General features: G+C 54.4%; 1 protein-coding gene across 1 annotated transcript; it reads left to right on the forward strand.

Moving 5' to 3' along the window:
- Positions 1-1,881: 1,881 nt before the first annotated feature.
- On the forward strand, positions 1,882-21,414 carry SLC6A7 (solute carrier family 6 member 7). The gene is made up of 14 exons (XM_037801436.1): positions 1,882-2,121; positions 7,710-7,893; positions 9,426-9,557; positions 9,738-9,972; positions 11,695-11,833; positions 13,312-13,446; positions 14,256-14,359; positions 14,466-14,590; positions 15,234-15,346; positions 15,457-15,588; positions 16,134-16,233; positions 16,419-16,519; positions 17,124-17,291; positions 20,365-21,414. Exons 1-14 carry the CDS (start codon positions 2,089-2,091, stop codon positions 20,572-20,574), a joined length of 1,911 nt encoding a protein of 636 aa, XP_037657364.1. The 5' UTR covers positions 1,882-2,088; the 3' UTR covers positions 20,575-21,414.
- The last annotated feature ends 1,820 nt before the right edge of the window (positions 21,415-23,234 follow it).

Below are 23,234 nucleotides of genomic sequence, written 5' to 3' on the forward strand. Positions count from 1 at the left end.
CAACTGCCTCACTCTACCCCCAGTTCCTGGAGTTCTCTTTGCCTTTCAAAGGCTCTAATGAAGCCCAGGTGCCAGTCGGAGGGGGTGGTTCAGAAAGGCTGCTGCCTCTCCTATAAGGGATGGGGTGACAGGGCCCATGGTAGCCCCTGGGGAGGGTTGGAGGAGGGCCCTGCCTGAGTCTCCTTGGATTTAGGAGCCCCCTAGTTTCTGCCTTTCCCCAGAGATTCAGTGCTCTGTGTGGCCTTGGGCACGTGACTTCACCCTCTGTCCTAGTTTCCTTACATGTAAAATGAGGAGGTCCATGCCTGTTTTCTCAAGCTAGTGGGAAGAATTAAAAAATAGATATTGATTATCAGAGCCATCATAACACACACAGTAGGGCTAAAAGGAAAAAGAAAGCTCTTTTCCTTCCTATCCATGGTCACCCTAGCCCCCATACAGAGGGGGAGACCCCTTTCCTGGGTCTGCAGGGCCCCTGGCCTCCTCTCTGGGGCCCGGCTTTCAGGGTGGATCCACTGGATGGGACCTGGGAAAGAGAGGTGGGTCTGGGACCTGGGCAGGCCCTATATCCAAGCCTGTGCTTTGATTTAAATCCTTCCCACTTTCTTCCAAACCCCAAAGAAAGTGAGAAGCAGTAGCCCCTCATCCTCACTTCCCCCCAAAGGCCTCATCATATCCGTTGACAATAGAGTGACCATATGATTTAGTGTCTGAACTGGGACACCTCTGAGAGTGAAAGGGGCAGCATCTGAAATGAAGCAGCATCCACTGGCACACATTGGTTAGTCCCAGGAAACCAAGGCACATGGTTGCTCTAGCTAATACGTTCCCAGCCCAGCCATGGGTTCACCAACCGGCACAACACCCTGGTTGATCAGCCAAACAGCTAAGCAGGTGAGAAACTGTTACTTCCCCAAGGTCACACAGCTGAAGGACAGGAACCCAGGTGCTGATAATCTAAGTCACAAACCATCACAGCTATACACTGGTGCTTGCCCTGTCCCTGCCCCTCACCCAAACCTTGTCCCTATTTCTCTTTTATCCTCAGGAAAGGAGGAATGTCAGGGCCAGCATGGGAGGTCTGACTCTGTCACTGGTGTCACTAATCAGCTCTGTGACCCTGAGTAAGTGACTTAACCTCTCTGAGCTTAAGTTTCCACATTTATAAAATAGCAGTGCCTCTCCAGGTCACTGTGCTGAGTAAATGAGCCACCTAGCGCAGGATCTGACACACTTTAGGTGCTCAATAAATATTTGTGGACTGCATGATTGGCTAACTATCTGACTAATGGCTGTTGCTCTTTTGTCAGCAGGAGGAGGGTAGCCACACCGGGTCAGTAAATGTTGACTGAGCGCCTACTAATGTGCTAGGCCTAGTGGTAAATGGTTTCTATGCATAATTGCATAATCTCCTCGAATCCCTCACACCCCCGGGGAGGTAAGATTTTTATACCCATTTTACAGACAAAGAAGCGGCAGCGCAGGGAGCTTAAGTAATGTGAGCAAGGTCACCCAGCAAAGAGGAAGAGACGATGAGATGGCCAAGCCCAAAGCTGGGCTGTTTGTGACCATACTCGCGTTCTGACTCCTCCGTTGCCCAACTGGGGAAAGGGTGGTCCAGAGAACGCAGGTCACTTGCCCAAGGTCACGCAGCTGGCGGCGAACGAGACCTCCAGAGGTCCGAGGTTTTCAGCCGCGGACCTCCACCCACCCCACTCCCCAGCCCCCACCTCCGCCCGGGCCCCTCCAATCCGCAGCTCTGCGTGCGGAGGCGCGCGCATCCCTCCCGCCGTCCGTCCGTCCGTCAGCCGGTATATCTGGGTGTCTCGGCGGGCACAGCCGTGCACCCCTCCCCAGCCTCAGGCGCTGCGCAGATAGAGGCAGGGTGTTCGCAGCGCCCGGTCCGCACCCCACGCCCGCAGCCGACAGACGGCAGCGCCTGCGCCCGCGCCCGCCCCAGCGGATGCGCGGGAGCCTGCGGGAGCAAAGGCGCGGCGGCCCGCCGGCGGCACGATCTCCTGCTCCCTCCCCGGCTCTCTGCGCCCGGGGGAAGCCAAGCAAGGAAGCCCCAGCAACCGGTCCTCCAAAATGAAGAAGCTCAAGGGAGCTCATCTCCGCAAGGTAGGGCACGAGGGCGGGGGCGCACCTGAGGGAGGGGTGGAGAGGCGCGCCCCCATCGAGGCGCGTGGGGAGGGCAGGGAGGACACCCGAACCCGGCTCAGGGCTCTCAGGGAGGCCGAGCTGAGGGGGATTGCGGGAGGGATGGGGGGCACGGCGTGCACACCGTCCGCCCTTGCCCCCATCTGGGGGTCGGGATGGAGCGGGATGGGGGCCAGGATTCACTGGGCCAGACCCTGTGAACAGGTGTCTGCATTCCCAGGACTCGACAGGACAGGGGCTGGCAGGGGCCAGCGCCCCCTCTTTCCCGTCCCTCTCCTGTCCCTGGTCCCTGTCCCCCAGGGGCGCAGGGGGGTGGGGGTGGTGTTAGAATAGCAGAGCAGCGCCCTGAGCTGGACTAATTTTGGCAGAGGACCTTGGAGAGTGGGGTATTGACCTGGCTCCCATCCGTGCATTCAACACTGAAGCAGCCTCCGCTGGCTTGCTGGGGCACCCCCCCATTCCTACGGCGCTCCTTCCCTGTGGCCTCACCACCTGCTTCCTCCCCGCCCCCTTCATTCTCTTGGCAGCTTTGGCTTCTCCTGCTGGGACCCCAGGCTGCCCCTCAGCAGGGCTGAAGGGAGGCCAGTGCAGTGACTGGGGGCGGGGAGTGGGAGACCGAAGGGATATGGGAGGTGGTGGTGGGGTGGCTAGCGTGACAGAAGCAGCCAAAGCCATATTCCTGGAGCCTTGGGCCCAGACCTCAGCTTCTCTCCACCTGCTCCTTGTGGAAGGTGGACCTCAAGGACCAAGCTGTGTTCATCTGGGAGACGGGGTAGGATTGAGGGAAGTTTTCTAGCTCTGGGTTTAAAAGTCACAATCCTAGCCAAGGAGTCAGAACTCCTGGGTACTATTTCTGCAGCTGCCACTTAGCCTGTGACTTTGGGCAAGTCCATTCTCTAATCTGAACCTCTGCTGGCCCATCCCCAGAATGGGGGCACTGAGGCAGGCCCTGCTCCCCTTAGGGATGTTGTGAACTTGGAGGGGGTAGTAGGTGTGAGAGGACTGTCCCCAGAGGCTGGTGTTATAAACCCCCCTGCCCTCCCACTCAATCCAGCTCTCTGCCCTTGAGCAGCAAGGCATGGACCCACTGTGATCAGCAGACAGGAGAGACCTCACGGCCACTGTGGGCGAATCTTTCATGTCCTGCTTTCGATTTGTTTCTACTCTCCTCCTTCCCTGCTCTCCCTTTCCACCAGACAGCCCCTGCCTCTCACTGTCACAGGGCCAAACAAGATGTTAATAGCAAGGTTTGAGAAACACTCACTGGATGCCAGGCTAGGAGCTTGTCAAGACTTATCTCATTTAATCTTCCAACAATTCTGGGGGCAAGGCTTTCTTATCCCCACATTACAGACAGGGCAAGGGAGGCACACAGGGTGCAGGTTACTGCTTTCCTGAAGGTGAGATAAGCATCCTAGGACCTAGGACAGGGGTGGGGCCACCTCCCCTCAGAGTGCCCTCCTCCGGCTTCAAGGAGAGGGAGGAAGGAGTGAGAAAATGCCAGGTATCAGCAAGGGAGCAGCATTGTTCAGAGATGAGCACTGGATTGGGAGTCAGGGAATCTGAGTTCTAGGCTTGCTCTGCCCTTAACTCGCTATTTGACCTTGGGCTCATCCCTTCCCCTCCCAGAGTTTCCCCATCTGCAGTTGGACCCCAGATTCCTATTGTCTTTCTCGTCCTGAAAAGGGTACGAGAGCCTTGACTTGGGCAACTTTGCCTCCCCCACCCCTGCCACATCTACTGGTCCCTAAAAGAGGGAGTGCAAGTCTGGTGAACCCAGGTGTGTGTTCCTGTGTCACTCTGAGATGAGGGGTGAGGGGAGCAGGAGCCTCACACCCAGGGGGAAGTGTGAAGCTGCTCATTAAGCTTCCAGCACTGCCCCATTTATTTGGTTGCTTCCCTTTGTCTCCCGACCAGCTCCAGCCTCACTGTACTAGCCTCCTGGGATTCACTCTGCAGTGGAATTGGGGGACCCAGGTGGGTTCCTGGCTGACTCAGCTTTGGGGGACTCCATCCCTTGACCCTGGAGCAGAACTCCTCCCTGTGATAGCGGGAGGAAGGGGCTGAGCTGCCTGCCTGGCATCCTGCTCTTAGAACTCTTGTCACCATGGAAACAGAGAGCCGGGACAGCTCTGTGAGCATGGAAAGGGCAGCTTCTCTGGAGGGATCAGAGGAGCCTCATTACCAGGCCCTCCTGCCAGCTCAGGGAGACATGCATGCCTTGTCACCCAATGCCATGGGCCAGCATCAACTGGCTGCTACCCCACCCCTCCTGGAGCTAACCTGGCAGGAGGTGGTTCCAGGGGGCTGATGCTCCCCCAGCTGGAAAGAAGCCCTGGAGAGCGGGCTGGTTTCAGATAAGGGTAGGAGCTGCTGCTACCCTCACCCCAGCATGTACCAGATCACAACTGAGAACAGCCAGGGCATCAAGGGATTGGAAACGCCTGCTTGACTAAAATAGCCAAGGGGAAAGGAAAGGTAACACAATAAGGTTACCGTGGCTAACAGATCTCAGAGTCGAGGGACAATCCTGGAGATTTCTCTTATGCGGGCTCCAGCTAGACATCCCAAATGGCCACAGCATGCCATGCCCTTACCAACAGTAGTTCCGAAACACCTACGTCCCTCTTTGAGATTCTATAAATGATTCATTCACTAAGTTTTATCTCTCAGAAACTTAAGTCCACCAGAGTGTTCCTGTGCCAGAGAGGTCTTAAAACCCAGAGGCGACAGCCTCTTTAAGAACATCAACCAGATGCAGCCCCCTCCCCGTAATGTCAACACCCCCTTTCAATATGTACAAGTTAAGGTGGTTACTGCCTAGACACCCCTGAAGATCGAGAAAGTGATTAAACAAGAGGAAGGGATAACAATAGATAAAATAGAATTTAATAAAGGATTAAGAATACTGAAACTTTATATAAACATAATATATATATATATATATATATATATATATATATATATATATTTTTTTTTAGATGCTAGGGTATCAGAATAGCTAGAAGGAAATAACTGAAATGGTGGAACTGTAACCTGTAACGTTCTTTGAAATTTGCTCTATAGCTTTTCGTTGAACTGTGCTTTGAAAGTTATCATCTTTCTGTATATACCCTGTATTTCACAATAAGGAAAGAACTGAAACTGTGGAACTGTGACCCAAGATATTTTTTTAAATTGCCTATATAACTGCTTGTTGAGCTGTATTTTGAAAGTTAGCACCTTTCTGTATATATGTTATCTTTTACAATAATGGAAATACCTGAAATTATGGAACTGTAACACATAACATTCTTTGAAATTTGCTCTCCATCTACTTGTTAAATCGTACTTTGAAGGTTATCACTGTTACGTATATATATAAAAGTTCACAATTTTAAAAATGCATTAAAAAAGAAGAAATAAAAGAAGATGCAAATAAACAAAATACAGAATGAAAATGGGGAAAAAAAAGAACAGCCAGGGGCATATTTGTTTCAACCCTTGGAACTCAGTTACTTTACAAGCAGCTTTTTCATGCTCTTCATTGTCATCATCACCCACAATCATGCCAGGCTGTCCCTGTCACCCCTGCCAGCCTGAAGCAAGCTCACCGCCATGGTCATCACTGTTACCCAATTGTGTCACCTGAGCCCACTGCCCCAACCTTGCCATGTGCAGCCAGACATCCCCTGCCCCTAACGCCTGTAGCATCCCTCCTCTCCTTTCACCATCACCATCCTGGCAAGGCTCATGTGACATCCCCAGCAAAGCCTCCTCTGTCACCACCTGACGGGTGTGCAGACATGGACCTGGCCTTGTGCCAGGTAAAGCAACATTAGGGGAAAAACAAATTCAGTCAGGAGGTAGGTGCTGGAGTCTGATCTGGTCCTCAGCCCCTCAAGTGTCTTCAGCAAAGTATATTTCATGGCTCTTGCTTCACAGACCATCAGAGCCAGCAGGTTCTTTAGAGAGCGTGTAGACCTGTGTTCCCCCAAGTACATCCCAGCATGGTGGCTCCTTTTCTTAAGTAGAATTTGGGAATACCGCCTATTCCAGTCCCAATTTGTAGAGTTCCAGTGCATATTAGTCCAGAAAGGATCTGACCAGTCCTGCAGTAAAGAACCTGTTTGACTTTGTGTTAACAACCAGCTTTTTCCAAACGTCTTTGACCCCAGAACCCTTTTTCTTCTGAACGTCTGTGAACATCCCAAGGGATATGCTTTTGAAAACCCAAAAGGGGAAACCGAGGCTCAGAAGACACTTCGTGCATTGGCACAGATGTTGGACTAGGCTCTGGGTCTCCAGACTTCCAGTCGAGTGGTATCAGTGTTTTCCTACACGCATTCCTCAGCAGGAATCAGGAGGTCCTTTCTCTTTTCTGAAAACCAGGGACTTTATTTGATAATCGGCCTCCTTGGCAGTTTCATCCTTCTTTGCTATCAGGTGTGAATTTCAGGGGAGAGCAGCAAAGGTGTGGCTGCCTCTTTCTCTGGAACCATTCCTGGGGCCACATGCTGGGTACTACCCTGAATCTTAGTCATCCTGGTATCTTAGGACCTTCCTCCAGGCCCTAGGCCCAGGGACCTCATGGACAGGCCCACTCACATCCCTTGGGGCCAATCCCAAGTGGCTGGAGGTGGGCCTCCATCTCCCAGCTCCAGCCCACGGGGAGAGTGCCCAATGGACCTCCCCTTCCTCCTCAAATCACGGAAGAGCACCTTAGGGACAGCTGGCTTCTGTTCCGTTCCATGCATTTATCTCTTCTCCTGTGACAGGAAGATTATGACTTTCTGGGGCAGACTGGGCTTAAATAGCTTCTTCCTGTTCACGAGTTCAAATGTGCATATGCCTCGGAAGGCCCCCTTGAGCCACAGGACATGAGTCTGTTCTATACTAAGGGCTTCAACTTCTTCCCCATGTCCTCCTGTAACCTGTTTCCTGAACATCCTCCAGCCTGGCCACCTGCCCTTTGGACATGCTCCAAATTGTCTGAGTCTGTCTTCAAGTACACTGCCCAAAATGGAGTGGCAGAACTCCAGCACTGGTCACTGAGGACATAGGCTTTAGCATCAGGAAGATCTGAGCTCAAAACCTAGTTCTTCCACTAGCTAGCCTTGTAAAAACCATGGGCATGTCATGATACCAATTTGAGCCTCAGTTTTCCTCTCAATTAAAATGCAGCTAAGAAGAGGACTTAGCTCAGAGGATTGTTTTGGGAATGAAACCAGGTAATGTGAGCAACATTTTCAGTGAAGTGAGCACATACTTAGTGCTGATACATAGTAACTGGTATTAAGAATGTCACTGTCATCATCGAAATAGGGTCATCCCTCAATTTGGCCACTGCATTTGCCAAACTATGATCAAGGTGGCTTTCCTAGTGTCTGAATCACCTGTTGGTGCAGCAAGAGGAAGTACTGCACATGGCGAAGAGGGCAATTGATTATCTGAACTGACGTGGTGTCCTCACATGGAGCCCCATTCGATTCCATAGTCTTGTTTGGAGATCACAGTTCCAGCCTGGCCTCACCCTTCTCCCTCACCCCTCTGGTCTCTCTCACTGGCAGCCTGTCACTCCAGACCTGCTGATGACCCCCAGTGACCAGGGCGACGTGGACCTGGATGGGGACTTTGCTGCAGACAGGGGAAACTGGACAGGCAAGCTGGACTTCCTGCTGTCCTGCATCGGCTACTGTGTGGGCCTGGGGAACGTCTGGCGGTTCCCCTATCGAGCCTACACCAACGGAGGAGGTATGGGCCTGAGGTCCTGCTGGAGGGTGATGGGCCAAGGATCTGGGCAGAATGAGGGTTTAAGACACTTTGGCCACCATCTCCTGTGTGGCCTTGGTCAGAATTAGTTGCAAGTGGTTTGTAATAACCTGGGCTGGGAGGAGGGAGCACACCCTGCCTTGTCACCCAAGCCCCTCCTCCTCCCCTCTCATCCCAGGTTTTCTCTCTAAGGCTGGGAATTTTCTGGGCCTGGAATTATGGGCAGAGGGGGCTGTCTCTGCCTTGGGATGAGGGCTGTGTCTGCTCCCCAACCTCTACTCCCAGGCCTCACCTCCTCCAGAACCTTGTTCCATCAATTGTTCCCTCCCTTTTATATCTTTGCTCCTCTCCTGGTTCCTTCTGCTCAGACCAAAAACAGAAAGTCTTTCCCATCTTAAAAAAATTCTCCTTTCCCCCTGCTCTTCCATCAAGCTACTGTTCTACAAGAACTAGGGCTGAGCTTACCATATGCTAGGCCCTGGGTGTGGTGCTTTCTGCCCCTACTCATTTAACCCTGGTGCCCGCCCTCCTGGGTGGGTATCAACATAGCAATGGGGCAGCTGGGGCTTGGGTTCCTGGCCCAATGTCACATGTTCCAAAATTCCAGCCCAGGACTGTCTCCCCCAGAGCCAGTGTGCTCTCACCAGTATTCCCCATCTCCTCCCATCTCTACCAAACTCATTAAAGAACCACATAGTAATAAAGTGTCACAAATCCAAATAAGACTAGATGACACAAAGAAAAACAGGCATTTATATGACTAGAAATGTAGGACCAGAGCTGGTCTCTGAAATCTCAGGAACTCACTGTCCTCCTTTCCTGATTCTTTCTCATTTGCTCCTGAGAGCAGGCTTCCTCCCTGCCGTGGGGAGGGGGTGTGGACTCAGACAACTCTGGAATGACTTCATCCTCATCCAGGTTTAGCGTCTCTCTCTGAAGGACTTTATAGAGAATTGCAGGGAAGGTCTCTGACTGGCCTGGCTTGGGCTAAGCACCTACCGGGGATTGATGGTTGGTGGGACTGGCTCCCCTTCCCTAGCCCTATGGAGTGTGTGGTGGGCAGTTCTCTATGGAGACAGGTGTCAGTAGGAGAGGAAAAGGGGAAGGGATGTTGAGCAAGTGAAGCCACAGGTGGCAGCCACAGGTGGCATGGGGGGGGAGGGGTCAGGCATCGATTTCTATATAGAGGCATTGGCACTTTCTTCAGTAAGGAATTCACTCATTCACTCACTCATTTATTCATTCACTCACTTGGCAAGCATTTCTCTTGGTCTGAGCCCAACTCTGTTCTGAGCACCGGGGCTACAGAGGTGAGGAAATCCCTGCCCTGTCCCCTCGGCCCTCAGTGATCTCCCGGTGTGAGAGGAAATACACAGGAGCAGAGGCACAGCCCCAGGCTTGCTCAGATCTGCAGGAGGTCTCTGAGGGCCAGGGGAGGGGTGGGGCCAGAGCCAGGCTTGAGGGGAGGGCTGACCCACCGGAGCCCACCCTTCCCCAACCTTCCCTCCTCGCAGGAGCCTTCCTCGTGCCCTACTTCCTCATGCTGGCCATCTGTGGCATCCCCCTCTTCTTCCTTGAGCTCTCTATGGGACAGTTCTCCAGCCTGGGACCCCTGGCCGTCTGGAAAATCAGCCCCCTCTTCAAAGGTGAGGCCTTCAGGGGCCAGGCCTGGAGGAGGCAGGGAGGGCACTCCCACTGTCCCACCAGACAGAGAGGGAAGTGAAGCCCAGAAAGGAGATGGCTTCCCAGGGAGCCCCCAGCCCGGCCTGGCCTAGAGGAGGGCTTGGCCTGAGCCCCCTGGCAGCCTCCCTCCCCCCACCCCCCAGGTGCCGGTGCGGCCATGCTGCTCATTGTCGGCCTGGTGGCCATCTACTACAACATGATCATCGCCTACGTCCTCTTCTACCTCTTCGCCTCCCTCACCAGCCACCTGCCTTGGGAGCACTGTGGCAACTGGTGGAACACGGACCTCTGCCTTGAGCACAGAGGCTCAAAGGACGGCAACGGGGCCCTGCCCCTCAACCTCACCAGCACTGTCAGCCCCAGCGAGGAGTACTGGAGGTCAGACAGCCACCCCCCTCCCGGCACTGGTCTGAAAAGGAACCCCCTGCCCCCTCTGCCATGCCACTGAGGTGGGGGCAGAGGGCAGGGTGCATTGATATCCCCGGGGTGGTGGTGGGGGGCTCAGTGTGGGCCTCAAAGGCCAAGTTCAGGTGCTAGGGTTAGGTGGACTCTGGGTTCTAATCCCAGCTGCTCACCTGATCAGCTGGGTGACCTCGAACAATTCATATGGCTTCTGTTGCTTCATCTTTAAAATGGGGTGATAATAGTAGCTATTTCAGAGAGCCATTGTGTGAATTAAAGGAAAGAATCCACATAAATTGTACAGTCCAGCCTGGGGGGTAGTAAGTGCTCAATAAATGCCAGCTGATTATAATAATGATGATGTTGCTAACAGTAACAGTAAGCTTTTGGAGCCTTGGTTTCCTTTTCTGTAAAAGGATGTAATAATAGTACCTACTTCATAGGATGTATGAAGTAGTCAGTCAGTCAGTTGCTCACTCATTCTTTCATGAATAGTTATTGAGCACCTTCTATATGAATAAGTAAAGCATTTAGCATAGGGCCTGGACCATACATAGGTAAGACCATCTCAGACTGATCTAATCAGAGAAATAAACTATGATATAGTAAGGGATTATTGTGAAAATTAAACAAGGTAATGCAGGTAAAACACTGGTCACTGTGCCAGGCAGACTGCTAGCCCCCCCTGAGTGTCAGGGGTCAGAAGGACATCACTGATCATCAACCCATACCGTTACCCACTTTATAGCCAAGAAGACAGGGCCTGTGGGTTTGCTCAGCAGTTAGTGGCAGAGACAGGACTTCTGACTTCTGATAATGTTCTGGAACAATCCAGAGTAGCCTTGTCCTTGGGGAGGGACCACTGGCTGGCTAAGGGACACAGACCCCCAACCCTTCACCTGCAAAAGGCTGCTCTTAGGAATTTCCCCCCAAATGGACCCCATGTCTGGAAACGTTTTGATCTCCAGCCTGCATTTATTGCACCGTTCATTCATTGTCCACTTAAAATCCATCCAAAGCACCTGTAGCTGCAGAAGAGTATGTCTGGCTAGTGGGAAAAGATGGGCTTGGGTCTGCAGCTTAAAGCCAAAGAACATGAGGTGGTCACTGGCAATGGCCAGGGGTCTCCATGGAACCACCATGGCCCACTACTCAGCCAGGGTGCAAGCAGGAGGCAATGGACCTCCTAAAGCATTTAAGTGCAAAGAGTTTAGTGAAGGAACTTTACAGAGGTTAAGGAAGCAACAAGGAACAGTGAGGCACCAGGGACTAGCAATAGGAAGAGCCATTTCCACTCCTGAACCAAAGAGGCAAGGGGAAGGGAACAGTGTTACGGGAACCAGGAGAGAATTGAAGCTTTGTAAGGGGAGCTGCCAATAAGAGCTGTGTCTACAGAAGAATGCCTCTACTGCATTCATATCATACCTTGGATGATAGTCCCACGAATGTGCATGCTTGTATAAATACCCTGGCCTCTCACTCCTTCCACCCTCCAATCTCCAGCTAATGCCTTCCATTGGACAAACCCCAATGGAAGTCAAAGAGAGGAGCTTGGGTGATTCAGTTTGGAAAGGCCAGCCTCCTGGGTACAGAGCAGATTAGACAAGGACAGAGAAGAATCGGGGGGGTATCAAATGGAGAATAACTGGCATGGAGCATGGAGATTGACCAGAGGACACTCACCTTCATCTCCCACAGCCGATACGTCCTCCACATCCAAGGCAGCCAAGGCATCGGGAGTCCCGGGGAGATCCGCTGGAACCTCTGCCTCTGCCTGCTGCTTGCCTGGGTCATTGTGTTCCTCTGTATCCTCAAGGGCGTGAAGTCTTCCGGCAAGGTGAAGCCTGGGAGCCCCCGGAGTCCCGAGACCCGAGTGGGGTCAGGGCTTTCCAAAGAGGAGGGGCGTGAACTGAGTTTGAGAGGATGAAAAGACTTCAGCTGGGAAGAGAAGAGGGAAGAGGGCATGGAGATTTGGGAGGGGAAGAGGTGGGAGGAGGCAGAGGCACTGCCGCAGGACTGTAGAGAGATGTGGAGGTAAGGATGTATGGTGGGCCAGGCTGGTTTGCTAGACCAGAAACTTGCCAAGGGCGGGACCTGTTTGTTATTCAATGTTTGGCACTTTGAAGGAGCTCAGCAAATATTTGTTGAATGCTTGGAGGGTGGGTATATGAGTCCCGACTCTTTGGCAGGCAAATGACTGAAACCCAATTGTCACAGTCAATTGAAAAGTCCAGAGGGTGTGTGTGCTTCACGTCCGCCTGGAGCTAGATCTTCAAGGGATGGGATCAGAAATCTGGCTCTCGGTCTTTCAGCACTGCTTTCCACCGGTTTGCCTTCCTCCTCAGACTTCATTTCTCCATGTGGTTGCCACCAGTAGCTCTAGGCTTATATTTTCCCTGATTAGCAAAAAATTCTCTCTTCCCTTACAGTATGCAAAAGTCCCATAATTGACTCGCATTGGGTAAGCTGCGGCATGTACCCATCCCTGAACCAATCAGTGTACTGCAGGAGGGTGGAGTACTCTGATTGGCTGGGGCTGGGTCATGTGCCTACTTCTGACCCAATCACCGTACTTCAGGAGGGTGGAGTGCTCTGATTGGACCGAGGTCATGTGGCCACCTGGAGCTAGAGTTGGCGCCAATCCCAACTAGGGAAAATCTGATCCTTGAATCTGCAGAAGGTGCTCTAGTTGCTGGGGAGGCAAGGTCACAGACGTCCACTTTAGGTTATAAAGGGCGATAAAGCTATTTGGGGAGGACTTGGAAACCCGAATGGTTTACTCAATCATTTATATCTTAGAACATGTCATTCTGCGGAGTGACACAGGGAAAAGAGCAATTAAAAGAAAGATTAACAAGACAGTAGTAACCATTTTGCATGAGAGGAGAGGTGATTGTGGCCAGAGCCAAAGTAGTGAAGATACTGAGAACTTGATGGTATTCGTCATGGGAAGTGGCTGGAGATTGGGCAAGTGGAGAGGAGGCAGGCAGAGGGGAGTTTGGGAACATTGAATGACTCATGACTGTGTGGGGAGGGTTTGCAGGGGAGAAAGAGTGGATACAGAGACGCAGTATCATCTTCCAGGCAAGGGGCCGCAGGAGAGATGGAGAGTGGACGGATTTGGGAGGCCTTTGGGAGCAGGGGCAGGGCATTGCTGATGGGTCTGATGGGTGGAAGGACAGAGAGAGGAAAAGAGTAGAATCACGGATAATAGTTTCCTCACTTGGGCTCCCGGACAGGTAGGGAGGTGAGTTACCAAGATGGGGATGTGAGGAAGGTCACCCTGCCCTTGGCTCCCCATCCCTTGCCTCTCAGGTGGTGTATTTCACGGCCACATTCCCGTACCTCATCCTTCTCATGCTGTTGGTCCGCGGAGTCACCCTCCCAGGGGCCTGGAAGGGCATCCAGTTCTATCTCACCCCCCAGTTCCACCATCTGCTGTCTTCCAAGGTGAGGCCCTCGGGGCAGGGGTGGAAGGGTGGGGATCCTCCAAGTGGAGAGCGCCCAGGGCCTGTGTGTCTTTTTCATTTATTGTTCTTAACAACCCTGTGAAGTAGACATTGTTCTCCCCATTTTACAGGTGAAGAAACCTAGGCTCAAAAGAGTTAGTGATAAGTTTAAAGTCACACAGCTAGAGAGTGACAGAGCTGGGATTCCAGCTTAGATGTCAGGCTTCAAATCCCAAGGAGGGCTTAGTAATAATAATGAAACAACAATGGTAGTGACAGCTAACATTGATTGTTTATTGACCGATGACAGTGTGCCTGACCCTTCTCTGTCACTTCGCATATATCGTCATTTAATCATTACGTCTATCCTAAAAGGCCCTTATTACCCATGACGGACCTGAGATCCAGAGAAGTGATGGGCTATACAGTGAGGAAGTGGTCAAGGTGGCATCCAAATCTAGGGCCCTTGGACTCCAGGGAGGTGGATTGTCAGTTTGGGTCTACTGAAAAATTTACATAGGCAATACTTCCTTCAGAACTAGACTGAGCTTAATGATCATCCTTTTGACCCTAGATGGGGAAACTGAGGCCCAGGGAAAGGAAGGGATTTGCCCAAGTCCTGCAGTGCATGTGTGGGAGCAGGCGTTTGCCCAGCCCACGTGGCTCATGAGCCAGGCTCTTCCCCGCCATGCCTAGAGCTGTCCCACCACCTCCCACCCCACCCCCTTCCTTCTCTTTCCTTGGCCCTTTGGACACCACTGCATGTCAACCCTTCCTGCTGCCCTCCGTCCTCACCCTTTGCTGCCACAGGTGTGGATCGAGGCTGCCCTTCAGATTTTCTACTCCCTGGGTGTGGGCTTCGGGGGTCTCCTCACCTTTGCCTCCTACAACACATTTCACCAGAACATCTATAGGTCAGTGTTCTGCAGCCTCCCAGACCCAGGGTGGGGGACACAGTTGGGAGGGGAGTAGCTGTCAAGGGAGGGCCTCACCCTACCTGTGCATGGGCTCTCCTGACAGAGACACCTTCATCGTCACTCTGGGCAATGCCATCACCAGCATCCTGGCTGGCTTCGCCATCTTCTCCGTGCTCGGCTACATGTCTCAGGAGCTGGGGGTGCCTGTGAACCAAGTAGCCAAAGCAGGTGGGCAGACTGCCAGGCCCCGGTGGGGTGAGGGGGTGTGTCAGGCGTAGTTGAGGCTGGGCAAGTGAGCATACTTGTGGACCGGCAAGGGGGTGGATGTGTGTGCTCTGTGTGTTTGCATGCACACAAACAGACCTGTCTTAGCTGGTCTCTGAGTGTCCATGTGCAAAGGGATGGATGTGCAAATGAGTGTGTGTTAACCTGTGTCTGCAGGTGAGTTGAGTTTGTGCTTGAGATCATCTTATGCTTTGTCCCTTGTTTGTCTAAATGAGTCACGTCCTGTGCCGAAGTGTCCTTGTGGAAATGAATCGAGGGTGCAAATGATCTTGTGAGTCATTGTGTTTTGAGTGGTTGTGCCTGTGGATGTGTAGAAGCATAGATGTTAGCAGAATTGTTGGTCCAAATGAGGATTTATACGTGGGTCTTATGTTCATTCATATACTCTTATTAATCCTTTTATTTTAACAACCTGTGTTTATTGAGCACTTCCAATGTGCTGGCCTGTATCCTAGAGGTTAAGGAAGTGTAGGAAGTGTCAACAACTGTGCCCATGTGGGTGTGAGTGACTGTGCGTGTGTCTGAGCATGGCTGTGGGGCCAACCGTGCACCCCAGGCTGCTGACCCCGTGCGCCCTTGGCCCCAGGCCCGGGCCTGGCCTTTGTTGTCTACCCACAGGCTATGACCATGCTGCCCCTGTCCCCCTTCTGGTCCTTCCTCTTCTTCTTCATGCTGCTGACCCTCGGCTTGGACAGCCAGGTGAGCCCCATCCCTGCCAGTGGACACCTTGTGCTGGGGGTAGGGGTAGGGGCCAGAGCGTTGCCGGGTGGGCCTCTGTCTGACTCCCAACCCCTCACCACCACCCCCAGTTTGCCTTCCTGGAGACCATCGTGACAGCCGTGACGGACGAGTTCCCGTACTACTTGCGGCCTAAGAAGGCTGTGTTCTCAGGGCTTATCTGCGGGGCCATGTACCTGATGGGGCTGATCCTCACCACAGACGTGAGTGGCGCTGTGTGTGTGTGTGTGATGGTGGTGGTGGGGTGTCCGGTGGGGGCCAGCGCAGATGCCTGCAGCACTCCACCAGGAACAGGCCGAGCAGACGTGGAGCCACCGACATCTTCCTCTTCGGGTGAAACCCACCCCTCCCCAGGTCCCATCTCCCACAGGTCGGGGGCAGCCTGGTCTAGTGATGAAGAGGGCTGGCTTTAGAGTCTGAAAAGCCTGGTCTCAAAACCTCACTCCTGCACTTGCTAATTCAGTGATCTCAGGATAAGTGACATAACCTCTTTGAACCCGTGTTTCCCCTTTCGTTCCCATTGATTCCATTCCCATTGATTCCCTGGATTCTACCTCCAGGGTTGTTGTGAGGATCAAGGAAGATGACACATGTAAAGGGCTTTGCAGGTAGATGGCTATCCTACTGTCATCGTCTTGCTCTCCCAGCTGGCCTGGCTGCTTCCCACTCTCTTCCTGCCTGAAGAAGGGACTAGCCCTGAGAATGGGGCTGGGGTGAGGGGACCCCATAGCTGTGACCTGTGTTCCAGGGAGGCATGTACTGGCTGGTCCTTCTGGATGACTACAGCGCTAGCTTCGGGCTCATGGTGGTGGTGATCACCACATGCCTCGCAGTTACCCGGGTTTATGGTGAGAAGGGCCGGGGGAGGCGGTGGACGCTCCCTGCGGTGGGAGAGCGGGACTCTACCCTGGGCACCTCCTGTGGCTGGGTTCCTGGTCCTGGTGGGGGCAGTTGGGGCAGAGGAGGGAGGAGGGGCTGCTGGCGCTTGTGGGGCCTGCGGGTGGGGCCATTCCTCCTCCCCTCCCCCGTGCAGGCATCCAGAGGTTCTGCCGAGACGTCCACATGATGCTGGGCTTCAAGCCTGGCCTCTACTTCAGGGCCTGCTGGCTGCTCCTGTCTCCGGCCACGCTCCTGGTAACTGGAGTGGGACAGAGGGTTGCTGGCTGGGCTCCAGGGCTGAGGGCAGGGGCCCCTCTGGGCATTTGGTCTGGTAGGGCTGCCTTGGCCTGAAGTAGGGCTGAGAGGAGGGGTGGGATGGGCGCCAGGATCCTGGTCTTCTCTCCTCCCCCTCGAAGCCCCCAGCTTTTGAAGCTGGGCTGGGCTTAGCCCTGTGTTTGGTTGGCAGAATGGGTGGGGCCTTCTCAGGCCTCAAGGCCTCAGGGCTGGGCCTTAACCTCTGCTTTCTGAGGCTTTGGAGTTGGAGCAGCTCAGGGATAGACCATCTCAGACATTAGGGTGCTTCAGAGCTGTGCTGTCTCAGGCTTTGGCGTTGGGGCAGCTTGGAGCTGGGCTAGCTCAGGCCGTGCAAGGTCTCCAGGACTAGACCATCTCAGGTTCTGGTGCTGCTTGGGTCTGGGCCATCTCAGACTCTCGTTGGCTCTGGGCTGGGTTCTCTTCAGTCTTGGGATGGACCTGGGATGGGCTGTCTCAGGCCTTAAGGTAGCTCAGACCTGGGCTATCCCAAGCCCTGGGGCCTGGCTGAGGCCCACTGTGATGCTGGGAGCCCCCAACCCTGCAGGCTCTGCTGGTGTACAGCATCATCAAGTACCAGCCCTCGGAGTATGGCAGCTACCGCTTCCCAGCCTGGGCGGAGCTGCTGGGCATCTTGATGGGCCTGCTATCCTGCCTCATGATCCCAGCCGGCATGCTGGTGGCCGTGCTTCGAGAGGAGGGCTCGCTCTGGGAGGTGAGTCCACCCCACCCTTGTCTACCTCCAACCTTCCCAACTCGGACTGCGCCCACCCCCTGGAACAGAAAATATCTGCACCAACACCTTATCAGGGCTTTGCAAGTGTCTTTTAGCATGAAGACTGTTTTTGCTAGCCCGTAGTCAGCTCAGACCTGCTTGGGTTGAGGCAGGCACAGGGACCTGGAATCCTGCCCTCTGGGCCCTCACACCCCTTAGGGCCTTGGGGGGCAGGGCACAATTCAAAGACCCCTGATGTCGGCCAATCTCCACTTGTCTTGGGAGAGCTTGAGAGGAAGAGGGACTTGCCCAAAGCCCACAGGGATCGGGAATTGAAGCTCTTTGGCACAGCTGTCCCGGAAGAGGGGAATAGTGACCCTTCATGGGCCAGCTGACACACTGCGCGACCACCATGAGACCCGGCTCCTCTCTGAGCCTCCAGAAGGTGGGGAGCCGGGCACCCTCTGTACAAGGAGTCCTCTGCTTCGCGGCCGTAGATTTGGCGCCCCCTGGTGGCGAGAAACTGTCACTGTGCGCAGCACCTGAGTGAGCCTGCTGGGGCCTGGAGAGAGCCCGGACCCCCACCCCGCCCCAGCCCAACCACTAGCTGCACTGGAGCCAGCTGGTCCTGGTTCCTGAGAACTAATTGCTAAATATTCAGGAATGCTGTGAGCCAGTTCTTAAACCATAGATAGCTTGAAACTGACCACAGTGGGAGTATTTACACCAGGGCACCACTCCATTGCCCCTCAGCCCTCCCTCACCCCTCCGTCCTGTCTTCACCTGGAGAGAGGCTCAGAGTGCTTCCCTGGCTCTGACAGAAGTGGGCTGTGGCCACACATCCCAGACCACAGGGGACCCCAGAGAGCTCTGCCTCAGACTGCTGAGTGACGGGGGCAAAGCTGTTCCCTTTCCTGAGCCTCAGGAGCCCCACCTGTGCCACCGAAGGTGGGACTTATCTCCTTGCTTGGGAACCAGGGTGTCTGTAAAGGGGAGGGGGAGAGGGGAGTTGCTCAGGGTGGAAGTTTCCAGCTCCCCAGAGGTGAATGGACCTGAAGCCTTGCTAGTGAGCTACTAGGAACTCTGGGCTCCCGCAGCAGCCACAGCCACTTGGATGGGACGTGTTGATGGAGGGGGTGGTGGTGGTGAGCACTGCAGAGGAGCCATTGCCCAGTCAGGAGCACTGCCTTCAGTGCCCAGGGCTTCCAGCACTGACATACTAGGATCTGAATCTGGGTTCTGACATTTGCCTGCTGTGTGACCCTAGGCAAGTTACTACACCTCTCTGAACCTTGATTTCTCAGTCTTTAAAATGGGAGCAGTAATACCTACCCAAAGAGTTGCTGTGAGAAGAAAATGAGCTTATGATTAAAGTCAGCATTGTGGGAGTCAGAAAAATAAGAGTATTTTAAAAGCTCAGGATGAGGTCAGACTGTGTGACCTTGGCCAACTTGACCATCCTCTCTGAGCTTTATTTTCAGATAATATATGTGGGCGTGAAGGGTAATTATAGTAATAGTATCCCTCTTATAAGAATCCTGGCAAGTATAAATAAACCGGAACATGATGAGTGTTCAATTCCAGGCCAGTGGTTCTCACTGGGGGTGATTTTTTCCCCAGAGGCCCTTTGGCAATATCTGGAAACATATTTGGCTGTCATGGGGGTAGGCAATGGGCTACTACTGGCATCTAGTGGGTAAAGGCCAGAGAGGCTGCTAAACATCCTACAGTGCACAGGACAGCCCCCTACAGTAGCCCCCCACAAAATGTCAGTAGGGCTCACTCAGGTTGAGAAGTGTTGATCTAGGCATTAGTGTGCAGCTGGAAATAAATGCAAGTCCTTGCTCTCAAAGAGTTTGTATTTTGATGCAGGAGACAGGCAATTAACAGGCAGACACCTAAAGGTAGCGGTAAGGGCTATGTATTTTTTTAAAAAGAAGAGTACGGGAATAGAGAGTGACAGAGGATGCTCTTTCAGCCAGGGTGGTCAGGGAAGGCCTCTCTGAGGAGGTGACAGAGACCTGACTAAATCGGTAGGATAATCCATATGGATATCTTGCAGGAGAATATTCCAGGCAGAAGGGCCAACCAGTGCAAAGGCCCTGAAGCAGGACGGGCAGGCACGTAGGAAAACGGCAAAGAGGCCAGTGGTGGAGGGAGAGAGGCAGGAGCTAGGGTCAGGGAAGTAGGTGGGGCCATGTGAGCCCCACACATGCAGGGTGAGTGTTTTGTATTTCATTCCAAGTCGTGGGTTTCTGAGCAGTGGGGTAACATGCTCTTAATATATTTTGATAAATATCACCAGGCTTTGAGACACACGTGTCTCCCCTGCATCCTGCATCCAGCAGGGCTCCACTGACTGTTAGTTACCTCCCTTTCTTTAAGCGTCTGGGGGCTCTTCTCCCTGCAGGGCAGGCAGAGGGCTTTGGCAATGTGGCTTGAGGAAAAATCCTAGCATGTCCAGGCTTAGTCATCATCTTAGCTCCCTCCTCCTGTGGAATCTCAGGGACTCTGACATCAGAGGTAGATCCAGACAGAATGTCAGGGCTGGAAGAGACCTAGAAGGTCAGCCGCTATCCCCATCTCAGTTCTCCCAGTCCAGGGCTCTTTCCTCAAAGCCCCCAGCCCCTTAGGACTCAGCACTTAGGGACCCAGACTGGGCTCTGGGATGGGTCTCCTGACCCTCGAGGAGGGGCCTGCAGTGTAATCATAACAAAAGTCACTGTTTTATTGGCCTTTTCCCCTGTTCCTGGCACCAGGCTAAGTGCGTCGTCACCTTTGTCCTCACACCAAACCTAAGAGGGGGTCATTATTCCCAAGTTACAGTCAAGGAAGCAGACCCCACCAAGCATAATTGGTATGCCCAAGGGCCCCACTGCTTCAGGTGGCAGAGCTGGAGTCAGCCCCAGACATGGGCTCTAATTGCTGCCTTGAGGAAGTGACAGTGCCACCCTCTGGGGTAGTTGCAAGGACCCGACAAGGGAAAGTGGTGAGGTCTTTGCCAGCGGTCTGGCCACAGTGAGCCCTCCATGAATGCCCTCTGTTTTCACCGCTGTCATTGCCCTGCCCGCAGCGGCTGCAGCAGGCCAGCCGGCCGGCCATGGACTGGGGCCCGTCGCTGGAGGAGAATCGGACAGGCATGTATGTGGCCACACTGGCCGGGAGCCAGTCGCCCAAGCCACTGATGGTGCACATGCGCAAGTATGGGGGCATCACCAGCTTCGAGAACACGGCCATTGAGGTGGACCGGGAGATCGCCGAGGAGGAGGAGTCCATGATGTGAGGCCGGAGGAGGCCCTGCCCATGCCTGGCAGGCCTTTCCCGGAACCCGCGAGGGGCAGCTGCGCCCTCTGATGTTCTGAGGGGCTGGAGGCCGTGGGAGGTTATGATGATGTGGGACCCCCGTGCAAGCCCCTCCTTGTAGGCCTCAGCTGCTCTTGAAACTTGTCTACCCCCTCCACACACACACACACACACACACACACACACACACGCACACTCAGACCCATTCAAAGCCGAGAAACAGCCGGCCCAAACTTCACTTTACAAGTGGGCAAACTGAGGCCAGGGAGGGGGGACTTGACCCGGGCCACCTGACCAGCAGCTCTCTTTCCCAGACACCAACGGGCACACCTTCTTGTCTCTGTCCAGGGCAGACCCGTCCATTTTCTTTGGGAGCCTGTCCCCACACACGTTAACACAACCAGGGTCTTGAGCAGGGGCAGAGAATGTTCCAGGACAGCCAGGCTCCCAGGCTTGGGGAATGTGCAGCAGAGGTGGGGAGAAAGATCCTGTGGGTTCCGGAGTGCAGGGCCGGTTTCCTGAGGGAGGTGGGACCTGGCAGGGCCCTGGAGGATGGGGAAGGATTGGAGAAAGGCAGAGGGCAGGGTGGGGTGGGCCTCTGGGGGAGGGCTCCTGCACGAGGAGCTGACCGAGCAATGAAAAGTACAGCGATGGGAACGTGACCTCCTCCTCGGGGGCAGAAACCAGGGGTGGGAGGAGCAGCGAAAGTGATTGGAGAAGTTGGTGTTAGCAGGTTCCTGGAAGCCTTCAAGTCAGAAGAATGGATGGGGAGTGGGGAGCAGGGAATTTGCATGGTCTGTGTTTTTGATAGAATATCACTGTCATCTGGGTCTGTGGGCAGGGTGGGTTAGAGGGGGGCAGGGTGTAGGTGGGAGGCCTCTGGAGGCCGACCAGAGGTGCTGGAGGACAGTGTGGGGTGGGAGTGAGGAAGCAAGGGGGACTTGATGAGGCACTGTAGAGAGGGACCCCGCCCTCCCTCACTGGATCCCGAGCCTGCCGGTGGCCGGAGCCCTGGACGTGGGTAGGAGAGAGGGGAGCATGGCCTGAGCTGCGCAAGCCATGGAGCTGGGAGTGAGGGGGTCACAGCAGGACCCAGGACCCTCCTTCCCTTCTCCCTTGTTCTGGCGCCCTGGCTCCCTCCTCCAGCTCCAGGCGCTGGAATGTGTCCTCTGGCTGTGGGATGACAAGAGCATCCGAGACTCGGACATGGTCCACGCACCTGGCTGTCTGGTCCTGAGGCTCTGGTCCCCCAGCGGGGTATGAGGGTGGGGCCAGGGGTAGAGGGCTGCCGACACCCCAAAGCCTTGGCACGTTCCTTCCCAGGACATGGGAGGGTGTGCCCTCGGGTGCCTCCTTCCAGAGCGCTGAGGGTGAGGGAGTGAAAATGCACATGGCGTTCTCCAGTGGGGCGGGCACCCTCATCCTGCCTCCTGCCTCTCTGCCCTGTCTCTCCTGATGTCATCCGCATTCTCTTGTTTCATTATTAATAAAGACCAAATGACGTCATTCTTTCTCCGTCTCGGGAACCTCACTGCCCAGAGCCCTGAGGTGAGCGGCATGGAGCTTTCTAACTCCCACTGGGCAGACAGGGAAACTGAGGCTCAGCTACCTCCCTTCCTGGCTCTCCTGGCTTCTGATGCTTGCTCTGCCATTTCTCTATGTCAGTAGCAGGTGGAAGGGGCTGAGGAAGAAAGAGGAACTCTAGGCCCTTTGAGACCACCAGTCCCCCATTATCCAGGTGGGCAAAACAAGGCCCAGCGAGGGGAAGGGGCTCGCCCCAGGCTACCTGGCCAAGGTGGGCAGAGCCGGGGCCAAACCAGGGCATGCCAGCATTTCCCTTTTCCCTGCCGGGCCCACATCTTTCCCTTTCCAGCTCTTGGCCAGCTTTTCCTGCAGGTGAAGCCTGGAACTGAAGCCGGGGATGGGAGGAGCCAAGAATTTCCCAGGCCCTCCTGGAAAGGCCCTGTCATGTAAAAGAGCCCCGGAGCCTTTCAAATGCGAGGCCCAGGTGTTTGCAAAGGCTTTGATTGGGGGTGGATAGGAAGGGCCGCTGCATATTTTGGATATTAATAAATTTCCCCTAACAAAGGGCCAAGCTAATTCTCCTGCCCCTCTTTGTTTGTGGCTCTGGGTGGGGGAAGAGAGACGGATTCGCTAATTTGCAGAGGATGCTCACTGGGCCTCCACAATTCAGGGTGCTTCTTCCCACACCCCTGGGGGTCCGCTCCAGCCTCAGGCAGGGCCCCTGGCTCTGGGCCCACTCAGCCTGTCCTGTGGGGGGAAGAGGCTCTCTCGGGCTCTCCTGGCTTTCTCTAGGACAGGCTCTGGGCACCAGGTCAGAGTCTGGCGTCCTGGGACCCAGGAGTCTGAGGTTCTCCCCAGATTCTGAGTCTGAGATGGGAGGATTCTAGGTGTCTGTAGATCCGACCAGCCTCACCTCCCCCTGCCTTACCTTCCCACCTCACCTGCCTGCCCACCCTGCCTTGCTTCCTCCTGCTTCACCTCTCCGCTTCCTCGCCCTCCCCTACCCCTGAGCCTGTGGTTCCTGGACAGCCCTCCCTGGCCCATCTTCCAGTCTGTCCTGCTTTTCCCATTCCCACTGCTCCCAGACAGCCCTTCCTGCCCCGCCACCCTTCTCCT

The sequence above is a fragment of the Choloepus didactylus genome, chromosome 13, assembly GCF_015220235.1.
Source record: "Choloepus didactylus isolate mChoDid1 chromosome 13, mChoDid1.pri, whole genome shotgun sequence".
In the NCBI taxonomy this organism is placed as follows: domain Eukaryota; kingdom Metazoa; phylum Chordata; class Mammalia; order Pilosa; family Megalonychidae; genus Choloepus; species Choloepus didactylus.